This window comes from Chionomys nivalis, chromosome 3 (genome assembly GCF_950005125.1).
Source record: "Chionomys nivalis chromosome 3, mChiNiv1.1, whole genome shotgun sequence".
Lineage (NCBI taxonomy): Eukaryota > Metazoa > Chordata > Mammalia > Rodentia > Cricetidae > Chionomys > Chionomys nivalis.
The window spans coordinates 4,066,747-4,078,904 of NC_080088.1; the positions used below are offsets into that span (position 1 = coordinate 4,066,747).

The following is a 12,158-nucleotide window of genomic DNA, read 5'->3' on the forward strand; positions in this document are numbered from 1 at the left end:
GACTTAGCTCACACGTTCACAAACAGCTCACATAATTAAGCCTGCCTTTCCCATTCTCTTCATCTAAAACAATGTATTACAACCTGTCTACTGTATAACCTGAAACCACCTGACAGTGTACTCGTGCATTTAAAACACTGTTAATGAAGGCAGCAGAGTGAAAGGGCTCACAGGCCTGCACTTACCCTTCCTGCTACACAACAGCACTCTAGAATGTAAAGGTACATACCGAAGCTATTCAGTCTCTGGATCCAGGGAGCCAACTTGGGATCTACTTCTTTTAGCTCACTCAGAACATGCAGAAATATTCGCGTCTTCACTCTGTTCTTTTCTTCAATCAAGTGACTGATAACATAGTCTATGGCTTCACTGAGAAAATTTTTGCTAGAAAAACATGTTGTATAGTCTTCTGTGCTCAGAACCTTCCAAGAAAGCAGCTCTTTGAGAAGTGTGGAAGTATTCAATATACCAGACTTAATCTTCTCAGCGTTCTGCTTGATGCACTGCAGGATTCTGTCATCAAGAAACTGACAACTCTTAACAGCATCCACAGTTCCTAAGAGAACAGAGGGTAGAGGATAAGCAGGACTAATCTGCAATTGCACAACCAAGCAAGCACACCACGTAGCATGCACAGTAACTGACAGAGAGCACAGTGTTGCTGGTCTTTGTTTCTACAGACGGGAACGTGAATACAGTCCCCACTACCACAAACTATGCAGTCAGTTTTCCTGCATCTGGGGAATCAGAAGGACCAACACATCCAGAGGCAATGGATAAGCCTTGCCCGGGAAAACCAACTTTGTGATTACGATGTCTTCCCTGACAGGTAAGGTCCGATTTCTGTTTCTACTGAAATCAACTCAGGAAACTTTAAATATGGAATATACAATTTAATAGTACCCCTGAAAAGGCAGGAAAGTTCAAATTAAGTCGAAAATTCAGAGAATAAAACGGTACTTTGAAGGCTGAGGCAGGAGGACCACAAGTTCAAGGCCCACGCTGCCTGAGTTCTGTATCAGTGGCTAAGGCCAAACTAAGCAATGGAGTCAAAGTGCCTCAAATAAAGACAAGGCAGAGGGCTCTGGGCACTGAGCTTGCTAGACCCTGGGTTCAAGCCACAGGCCCAGGCTCCCAGAGCAGGAATACTTCACAATCTTCTTTTCACATGACGTATGCTATAGCATTAAAACACAACTTTCTCTAAGGTAAGCTTTCTTCTCTCAAGTATTCTAACCCAGCCTCACCAACTACACTTCAGATGCAATAGTCTGGAAGAAGCACACAGTTAGTACACTGCTGAAAAAAATTCAGTACAAAAGATAATTTTCCAAATCTCCAAATACCAGGTAGATGAAAAATCAAGCAGCATGGAAACTATTTCGTTTGAGGAATATACAATAGAAAATGGGGGAACATTTTCTCAACTTGAAACTGAAAATAAGCGTGTGAGCTATTCCCAGGACAGGAAAATCGTTTGAAACATTTATGCTCTGCTCAGCAATGAGAACATGAGCATCAACTAAACGGTCAAACTGCCAGACTCTGGCGTAATAAACCGACTCTCACATTATTCCAGATCATTACTAACTCCGTTCCGGATGCTGGACCTTAGATCCACTTAGCACAACTGACAGGGCCTGGTCACACGTGACCCTAGAGAGGTGGTCTGCCTGGAGCAGTTCCCTGGGGTTTTGCTTTAGTGCGCTCCACACCAACATACTTGTCCCACAGTAATAGAGGCTGCATTTAGGGTCAGTATTAACATACTAATAAAAATCTGGTTTGGGGATATTAAAATACTAACTAAAAGCAGTATTCGACTCAGTGAAAATATGAAGAACATTCCTATTGTATTTTGAGACAGGCAGACACTATTTCCATGACCTGCACGTCTGAGTACCTTCTGGCTCTTCGGTTTTGGGTGGGTTGCTTTCTCTTAAGTCCTCTTCCTTTCTTTCTTGTGCTAACTTTTTGGCCTCTTGTTTTTGGATCTTCCTCTTCACTTTTTTATCTTCTTTCAGTCTTAACTTCTCTAGGCTGAGAGACATTTACAATCAGCGATCATTTATCTCTGAAAAACTCAGTAAACTAGTTTCCCCTGTCTAGTGTAGAGACATTCTCCAACCACAAGGTTAAGATTTTTTCTTAAATTAGAACCTGTCCCTACAATTTCTGCTCAATACAAAATTTGTAAGACCAATTCAGTCAGAATGAGGAAGCTATTTTATAAACACAAGCACATCAATCTAAGGATGCAACAAGTAATACCACATGGATGCTGTGTCCAGGTGCACAGATGACTGTGTGGTCAGTACACCACGTGGATGCTGTGTCCAGGTGCACAGATGACTGTGTGGTCAGTACACCACGTGGATGCTGTGTCCAGGGCACAGATGACTGTGTGGTCAGTACACCATGTGGATGCTGTGCCCAGACAACTGTGTGGTCTGTATACCACATGGATGCTGTGTGCAGGTACACGACCGACTGTGTGGTCAGTACACCACGTGGATCCTGTGTCCAGGTATACAGATGACTGTGTGGTCAGTACATCACGTGGATGCTGTGTCCAGGTATACAGATGACTGTGTGGTCAGTACATCATGTAGATGCTGTGTCCAGGTGTACAGATGACTGTGTGGTCTGTATTCCACATGGATGCTGTGTGCAGGTACACGGCCGACTGTGTGGTCAGTACACCACGTGGATGCTGTGTCCAGGTGTACAGATGACTGTGTGGTCAATACGCCACGTGGATGCTGTGTCCAGGTACACAGATAACTGTATGGTCAGTACACAACATGGATGCTGTGCCAGGTATACAGATAACTGTGTGGTCAGTACACCACGTGGATGCTGTGTCCAGGTACACGAACGACTGTGTGGTCAGTACAAAATAAACAGTCCGCAAGATCACTTGTGTAATTCTCATTTAAAGTCATATCTTATAATAAACCAACAAAGCCCTAGACCTAAAATGTAAGAATTTGGTGGGTGTGGTACTGTGAAATAGTTCCAACTAATAATTCTGCTCAACTTTTGTTTTTCTTGGTCACAAATGATACAACCAAAAGAGAGAAAAATCAGTTTTTAGAATGAAACCAAGTAGCAGGCCCAGAATGAAAAGAAAGAAGGACTGGGATGATTTGGTCTGAGCAAAGATGTAGAGAGGCAAAACACCGAGAATTTCAAGGTAAGAACTAGATATTGGTTCAAAATGTTTGCTAAAGAGATGAAATTTTTTTTAAAGGCTTTTGGATTAAAGCTAAAACAACCAAGGATGAATATACCATTTTTACCAAAGTGCCAAATCTGTTAACAAACATTAAATCACAATGTGAAATGTCATAATTTTAACCATAAATCAGTAACAATTTTTATTCAAGTTTCATTAGTATTTAATCATTCTAGGCTAGTCTAATACTTTTTAGTTTTAAATATGTATTAAATATTTTAATATTTATTTTTAGTGTGCACAACTTTAAAAAAAACAGCATAATTTAGATAACTTGCATTTAATATAATTATTTTACCTGACATCATAAAAGTGAAAAGTCTTACCTAGAACATTTCTGTTTCAGAATAGGTTTTGAAGGAGCCTTTTCTTTTACGATCTTGTGTTCAAACTTTAAATAAAACAAAGACAACACAACTTATCTCGCACTGTCATGACGTAAAGCCCCGAAGCACAAGGAGCAAGAGTCTCAGAAGCCCACGGCCAAGTTCAACTGACAGCAGCTCTGGTCTCCCACCCCACAACCGCCCCGAAAGCTCTAGTGAGTAATACCCAAAAGGAACCAGAGACACTTTAAGAAGAAGTTTTAAAAAATTATATATTATAAATGTTATTACAACCCCCTCAATGCTATTACCCCCAGATTGCTAAACTCAAAATAATCTAAGGTACTCCCGTCTGCTCCCCCAAAGGTCACATCCTCACCAATACCCAAAAGTTTGAGAGAGAAAAAAAAAATCAACAAAGAGCAAAAACAACAGAACTGAAACGTTAACCCACCCTCCCTTTAAGTATCAGTGATGGAGACCACCTCACTGCAATGCACACCACAACCCCTGCACGCTACATAACTCTACACATTGTATCAGCTTATGAAGTCTCTTCTTTGTTACTTACTTCACATTTAACTTGACCACCACTGCTAAAGATGATAATCTTGGAAATGATTCCCTCACAGTCAGGCGTGAGACAAATTCCTTGTAGAAAATCCTTTTGATTTAAAAGAGAAAGGTGATATCCACAGTGGATAAACCAAGATACAGGCACTGTCACAACCCAGGACAGTGTGCACCTTCTTCAGCAAGTCCTAACAACCCCTTCTGAGTATGATCAATGCAAAGTGCGCTCACATGACGTGAACCACGGCTAAGCAGTAGCTCGGTCCTTTCACGGACTGGCCACTGCCTTTCCCTTCTGACACAGGAACACGTTCCAGGAAAGGCCACTCTTGAACGTGCTTTCAGAAACAGAGAAGGAGGCACACAGACCAGAGCTGCCACCCCTCAGCCCGATCAACAACTGGAAACTTTAAAGCACTTAATCCAGAGACAAGAGTTGTCAGTGAGCTGTAAGGGACCACTGCAAGGAGCCGGACAACCAGAGAACATATAATGGTCAGGAAGAGAGCCGGAGAGACCCCATGGCAAGTTCTGCCTCACAGCCCTCTCTCCAGGTGTATTACAATGTGCTTCTACCTAACCTGACTAACTCCTACTGCTAAGTTAAGACAACCCCTCTTCCCCAAAAGAAAACAGTTCCTTTGGCTAATTCCATAAAGACCGTAAGTATATTTTATGGATGCAAATTAGACTGTAATATTATCCCTTCTTTCAGAATGTTCTTCATAATTAGAAGGCCCACCCCGGAGAGAAATAACATATATTTTAAGTCGGTTTCTTAAATTTTGGTAGAAAGTAGACGTTTTGAGACTTTGAATGTTCATCAATACTTTCTGGTGACTAACTGGACAGTCTCTGGAGAATAATACTGTAGAGCATAACTTAAGATACGGACATTAAAACCAAACCTTAAAACGTTTACTTTTGCTAATAATGATCAAAATGCTAAACTTAAGTAATTGCCCATACAGTCACAAAACATGAACACACTGCTTTCCTGCCTTGTTATTACCATGTATAAAGCATTATAATTCTGGCTATAGAGCCCAGAAAGGAATATGCATTTGGTAAAAACTTTTTAAAATCAATGTCCAGAGTGGGGGAAAAAGATCAATGCATAAGCACAATGCAAAAATCTAACCTCATGCCTTACCTTGTCAATTTTGTCATTAAAAGTTGTTGTTTTTAACTTTTTCCAGCAGTTCATGTGAAATTCTACCTTACAGTACTGACAACAGCTGATTCGTATAAAACCCTGGAGTAAAACAAAAAACAACAAAAAATATACTTTTAAAACACATCTGTACCAATACATGCATGACAGCATACACTGAGATAATCAGAGATCTTATATTCATCCTAACTAGGAATACTACTTCCCTATGGAGAGATGCTCTTCTACAGCGCTGGAGAAGTTGGCATCTTCACTTCTACAGCAGGAAGATGCACTATCCTTCCGATACAGCAAGTGCTGGAGAAACATTTCTTCTGACCTACTAACTAGAGGCAGCAGGACAGTGGGCAGCTACTATCTTCTACAGTAAACCTTTAGCTTCAACATTCAGTTAAGTGACAGATTTGCCCTAAATTAGGTCTTTAAGGAATAATTCAGACTTCAATGGCCTTTAAATTCTCATATTAAAATGTTATACATATTTAAAATGCCACAAATCAGAGGAAATAATCATTTTATTTCCTATGTTTCAGAGAACAAAATGGAGCCAGTTAGCCCGCTTTCTCAGGTCACCAGCCCACGTCATTTACTTTGGTTACTCTGGGTTTCTATGTAATAAAACAAAAATATAAAAAACTCTAGGGAAATGGGAAGGAAGAAGACATAAAATTGCGCCCAGGCCAGAAAACCTGTGAGCCTCTACTCATTGAATCTTTTATGGATTAATTCTGAGGAAGTTTTACGAAACAACAGCAAGTTCATTACTGACCTTAAAGTCCGGATCAGTCAGGTAAATCTGAATTTTGGAGTATCCACGGCACTGCTGATAGCAGCAAACAGCATCAGGCACAGGAGGAAACTTGCATTCTTCAACAAACTTCTCCAGCATCGTCTAAAACAAAATGTATGAAAAGTGATAAACACTGCCACAACCACTAATATCAACAAAAACGCTGGAGATTTCAAGAATTTCTGGTATCATATATGATCCGCCTAAGAACAACCTACAAATGCTTAAGTTTTTTCTTTAAAAAAAAGTCAATATAAGATTGCGGGAAAAATTGTTGTGGGTGGGATGAAACACAACAGGTGACCAGGCTTTGTTAGACCATTTGCTAATAGAGAAGCTGTTTGGGCCTATGGCAGGGCAGATTATAGCCAGGCTAGAAGAGATATAGAGAGGGTGTAAGCAGAGTCAGGGGAAACACCATGTAGCTGCTGAAAGAAACAGACGCCCACTGGAACCTTACTGGTAAGCCACAACATCGTTCCAACACACAGAGTAATAGAGATGGGTTAATTTAAGATGTAAGGGCTAGCTAGAAATACACTTGAGACATTGGCCAAGCAGTGCTGCAATCAATATAGTTTCTGTGTGATTATTCGGGCCTGGGCGAGCAGGAAATGAACAAGCAGTCTGCTACTACAAAATATCTTTTTTTTTTTTTTTTTTTTTTTGGATTTTTCGAGACAGGGTTTCTCCATAGCTTTTTGGTTCCTGTCCTGAAACTAGCTCTTATAGACCAGGCTGGCCTCGAACTCACAGAGATCGGCCTGTTTCTGCCTCCCGAGTGCTGGGATTAAAGGCGTGTGCCACCACCGCCCAGCACAAAATATCTTTATGTCAGTCAACATCTAAACTTTATACTGCTGTAACTGTCAAAGTTCATTTTACAATGTACAGTTCTTAGAAACCTTATTCAAGAATTAAGAGGACTCAGAAGCTAGAGAGAACCCTGTGAATACTCTTTCCTGAACTCTGTGCTCCATGGAACATAACAACAATATAAAGAAGTCTAGGGGAATGGGGAGGAAGGGACATCTAGAATCCACACTTCTACCTGGCCCTCTGAACCCCTCTGAACTTGTACTTATTTACCCTGAAGGATTTAGTCCACCGCTACAGAAGCCCCCAGAAGATCGTGCAAGGCTTGCAGTGCTGGCTCTTGTGCCTCTACCTCAGCCTTGTACGAAGACAGAGAAACTTAAAGAGCTTTGTTCTGTTCTAACCTCTTCACTAGGCTGTAACTTATGTGCAAGACAATTCACATAAGAGTACAATACTACATTCGAATTTCTGTGTGTGACAGATTCTTGAGCCACTTCCCCTCTTCAGTCTATTTTTTTTTAATATATATATATATATTTTTTTTTTTTTGCTTTTTCGAGACAGAGTTTCTCTGTAGCTTTGGGGCCTGTCCTGAAACTCACTCTGTAGATCAGGCTGGCCTCCAACTCACAGAAATCCGCCTGCCTCTGCCTCCAGAGTGCTGGGATTAAAGGCGTGTGCCACCACCACCCGGTCCTTCAGTCTATTTTTATAAAAAATTTTAAATCTGTCTCTGTGTTTTTATGTTATGTGCATGTGTGTTTATGTACCACATGTGTGCCTGGTGCCTAGAGTTTAGACAAGACTATTAGATCCCTGGAACTGGAGTTAAGGGTGGCTGTGAACCATCATCTGGGGCTAGGAACTGAACCTGAGCCCTCCAAAATCAACTAGGCTCTTAGCCAATGGGCATGGCTCCAGACACTTACAGACTGTGCTGGTGTGAACACCACACAAACTTCTGCAGAGAGCATGCTTTCCTTTCTGTGTACATACTGAGGCATACGACTGCTAAATCATGCAGTATCTTTGTATCTGACTATCTGAGGAACTGTCAGGCTATTTTTACAGAACTATAGCATTCTTTTCCTGTACCCTGCTACAGCCGAGTGGATGCAACGTGGCATGTCATTGGTTTTCATTTGTATTTCCCTGGTATTGATTCTGTGCTAACTGGCCACTTTTGTATTTTCTTGGTGAAATATCTATTAAAAGTCCGGTCTTCTTTTTAATTATTCATCTTTTTTATTGACTTTTAAAAGTCAAGTGTGATTTTTAAGATTCACTGAAATCAAGTTCTAAGTGTATATGAGAATTCATACATAAAGCCCTAGCTCACAAAATTCACATGTGGTTTAGTCTTTTTGGATCCAGGAATGAATTCTTACAGTCTTAGAAATGACATTGATTTCCTGTTTTCTGAGCCAAGTACAATATCAATAACTACAGTGTATTAATAACTACAATGTATCAGTAACTACAGTGTATCAATAACCACAGCGTATCAATAACTACAGTGTATCAATGACTACCATAGCGCTAATAAAGTACCAATGCCATACTGACACCTAGGTAAAAAAGTACCACATATTCTATAAATTCCTTGCTGCTTAATCTTCTGCTCATCATTTAACCCCTCCAACTCCACCTTCCCCAGTGTAAAACAGGAATGGTCATGATCCCCATCTCAGGACTGCTTTAGGGACAACCAACAATCAACAGAAGGCGTGCGTCTAACACACAGGTGGTCTATCTGCCTCCAGAGCTGTGGGCAGAGCACAGTCACTATGTCCTCCTGCAGCAGAACAAATAAACTTACCTTGATTTTTTCTGGCTTAGATTCTTCAATAATCACATTGCTTGTGGGCCAAGTTAGAACTCCAGGGAGACGATAAACCAAAGTCTTTGCTTTTTCAAAGTGATTAAGAGCTTCAAGAAATCTAAAGTCAGAATTGGGAAGAGAAAACATTAGAGATGTGATGTAATTTTACTCCACAGGAAATCTCACCAAGATCTCAAACCCAGCAGAGACCACATATGATAATTCAACAGACATAAATATTCAACGTAATATATTTTCTTTTTAAAACCTACAACACTGCTGCTACTTACTGCTGCAGTAATGTAAACAAAGCGCATGTCTGTCCCAGAATCCCTCACACACCTGACCCCGGCCAGACAATAACTAGAAACTAAAACAACTTTCCATTCTCTGAAAAACCCACAAAGAAGTTGTGGGCACATGCTAAGATAGAGATCAAGAATATCATAAAATTTCCTCTAAAAAGTAAAAGATTTAAGGTGAATTAAGCGTTATGAATAATATTCAATTATCAAGAGTCATTTTTTTCTATTAAAAAAACCTAGAACACCCACCACTCTGACAGCAAGGATCAGGACTACAGCCAGTTTAGGGAGACAAGACTGAAAGACAGGAACCGTGGAGAGAACAGTTGCATGCGAGACTCAGGAGCAAGCGTTCCCACTACAGAAAGGTTTAGAGAGCAGGCTCCTGGGCTCAACCTGTAGTCTCTGCAGCTGTTCCTTCTCTCATTCCGTGTGCTTTGAGGCTGCCAGCGCCTTAAGTTAATAACATCCATAATATCATGCTGCACTTAGATAGCAAACAGATCCAGGATCTGGAGAGACACCCGAGCCAAGCATGTGTCACTACCATATGGGGGTGTGAATAAAAATGGCCCCCTTAATCTCATAGGGAGTAGCACTACTACAGGGAGGTATGGCCTTGTTGAAGGCAATGTCACTGGGGATGGGCTCTGAGGTCTCTGATGTTCAGGCCATACCCAGTCGGGCATTCTCTTTCTGCCACTTGTAGATCCGGATACAGAACTCTCAGCTCCTGCCGGCATGTTACCATGTTCTCACCATGACAATAATGGACTAAACCTCTTACCTATAAGCCGGCCCCAAATAAATGTTTTCCTTTGTAAGAGTTGCCATGGTTAAGGCATCTTCACAGCAATAGAAATCCAAACAAAGATAACCATGAAGACCCAAGTTCAGGATCCCAGCACCCACCTAAATGTGCAGTGTAGCAGCACACGTCCCTACCAGCAGTGCAGGGGGGAGGATGGGAGTGCTGAGAAAGGCGGAAGCTGGGGCTCACTGCTCAGCCCAGATTCGCTCACATAGCAAGCTCTAGTTCAGTGACAAACTCAAAAACTCAAGTGCAAGGGCTAGAGAGAAGAGTGGCCCAGAGGATAAAGGCATGCAACACCTGGACCCCGTGTAAATGTGGAGGAATGTCCTCTGAGGTGTACAAGGTGTTGTAACACACGAATTGTGCACACACACAGTAACAACCAATTAAAGAAATATGCTGGAGCTGGGTAAGGTGACACACGCTTTAGGACGCAGTGATTTCAAAGCTTGCCTGATTTACACTGCAAGCTCCATGCCAGCTGGGGCAATACACTGAGACCTTAAACAAAACGTAAAAACGAGCCAGGCGGCAGTGGCACACGCCTTTAATCCTAGCACTCAGGAGGCAGAGGCAGGTTGATCTCTGTGAGTTCGAGGCCAGCCTGGTCTACAAGAGCCAGTTCCAGGACAGGCTCCAAAGCTACAGAGAAACCCTGTCTTGAAAAAAACCAACCAACCAAAAAACCAAAACCAAACTGAACAAAAAATAGGGGCTGGAGAGATAACTTAGTAGCCAAGGACATTTGCTGCTCTTTCAGAGAACCAGAAATTGGTTACCAGCATCCATGTGGCAGCTAAAAGCCCTATGTAACTCCAGGGGCAGAGGGTCAGGTGCTGCATGCATGCGGTGCACAGAATTACTACAGGGAAAACATGCCTACACATAAAACAAAAACAGGTAAATATACAGCCAAGTGTGGTGACACACGTGTTTAAAACACAGCACTCGAGAAGCAGAGGCAGACTGTTCTCTTTCAGTATAGGCCAGCCAAGATTATATAGGGAGACCGTATTTCAAACCAAGAACAGCTAAATAATAGTAATAATAATAATAATAATAATGAAAGAGGTATAATGATAAAAATAGAGAAGATACCGATAATCAATCTCTAGCCTACATGTGTGTACACACATACTCACCAAAAAAAAACACAACACTTCTGTCCCGCAAATCTCCAAGTATGCACACATACGCTCACCTAAAAACCCCTCAATCCCCCCAAAATCCCTTCTATAAATGAATTAACCATGACAGAGACCGTCAGCCTGCGGCTCACCACGGCTTCCACTCACCTGTTTTTCTTCAGATACACTTTTCCTATTCCACAGTAGGCCAAGCAGTCAAGGCCCTCATTGGGGTAGTGCTCAATGATCCTTCTGAATTGGTTTTCTGCTTCAGACAGCTCCTTTAAGAGAAGCGAGAACCATCACTTACAAGAGAGAAATGCTTAGACTATCTCAAAGCTGATTCTTGTTTAATGCTTAAAAAAGCCACCTGTATCAAAAGTTCTTATAAAATTTTACCTTTTATATTTTGTTTTCTTATAAATAACATAAATTTCTAATCAACATGGTACCTATGGAAATGCAGAGTAACATCAGAAGTAATCCTGAAGGAAACAGACTACCAGTCGAAAGACATCTAGGAAAATGCACAGGCCAGCTTTCACTACAAACAGGTACAAACTCGTGGTTTAAAACTCACTTGGACACAGACATAGCAGGGCACACCCCTTGGAAGAATTGCCCCTCCAATGACACTGCCATGACACCTTATGCAATGGGAAACGCACTTGTGCACAGTGCGCCATGGTGAACACAACAGAACTGGAGTGCCTTCTTATCATTCTCAACAGGGATCTCTGTGCTTTAGATAACTCTATTTTTGAAAAACCAACAAACACATTTGTAGTTGAGAGAAACAACAGCAAGTACTTGTGACTGAAGAGAGTCGGGATAAATGGGGCTTGGCACGCCAAGAATGCACGCGAGGGAAGCTGCACGCATGCTTCACAAGGAGCGAAGGGACAAGTGTGTGAAGTCAGTATGATCAAGACACACTGCACACATGCATTAATTCTAAAGAACTAAAATTATTACATCTAACTTTTTGAAAAGAAAAAAGAGGAATACTAGCCTGGTGAAATTTTTTTGAATGTGTAAATTTTACTCTACCTTTGTCTTTTAAATTAGTTTCACTATTTTTACAGTCCATCAGAGGCAAAAAAAACCACCCCTATTTCTCTCATTTTGATAAAGCAAAACATGATATTTTACCATGATACAGTTAAAATT

The 12,158-nt window shown here is 41.3% G+C and overlaps 1 protein-coding gene and 1 non-coding gene across 5 annotated transcripts in view; both read right to left on the reverse strand.

Annotated features, from left to right (window-relative positions):
* Ttc3 (tetratricopeptide repeat domain 3) overlaps positions 1-12,158 on the reverse strand; it is a 100,456-nt gene that overhangs the window by 40,821 nt on the left and 47,477 nt on the right. For 3 of the 4 annotated variants that reach the window (XM_057764433.1, XM_057764432.1, XM_057764430.1), the window contains 8 exons: positions 11,157-11,269; positions 8,740-8,860; positions 6,081-6,203; positions 5,291-5,392; positions 4,136-4,228; positions 3,565-3,629; positions 1,904-2,040; positions 230-556 (listed from right to left, as the gene is read on the reverse strand). In XM_057764433.1, coding sequence (XP_057620416.1) covers positions 230-556; positions 1,904-2,040; positions 3,565-3,629; positions 4,136-4,228; positions 5,291-5,392; positions 6,081-6,203; positions 8,740-8,860; positions 11,157-11,269 — 1,081 coding nt within the window. The remainder of the gene's footprint in view (positions 1-229; positions 557-1,903; positions 2,041-3,564; positions 3,630-4,135; positions 4,229-5,290; positions 5,393-6,080; positions 6,204-8,739; positions 8,861-11,156; positions 11,270-12,158) is intronic. The other variant, XM_057764431.1, reaches the window with a different exon arrangement.
* LOC130872330 (U1 spliceosomal RNA) lies at positions 680-837 on the reverse strand. Its single transcript, XR_009056936.1, has one exon. It is a non-coding gene; the product is annotated as a U1 spliceosomal RNA (small nuclear RNA).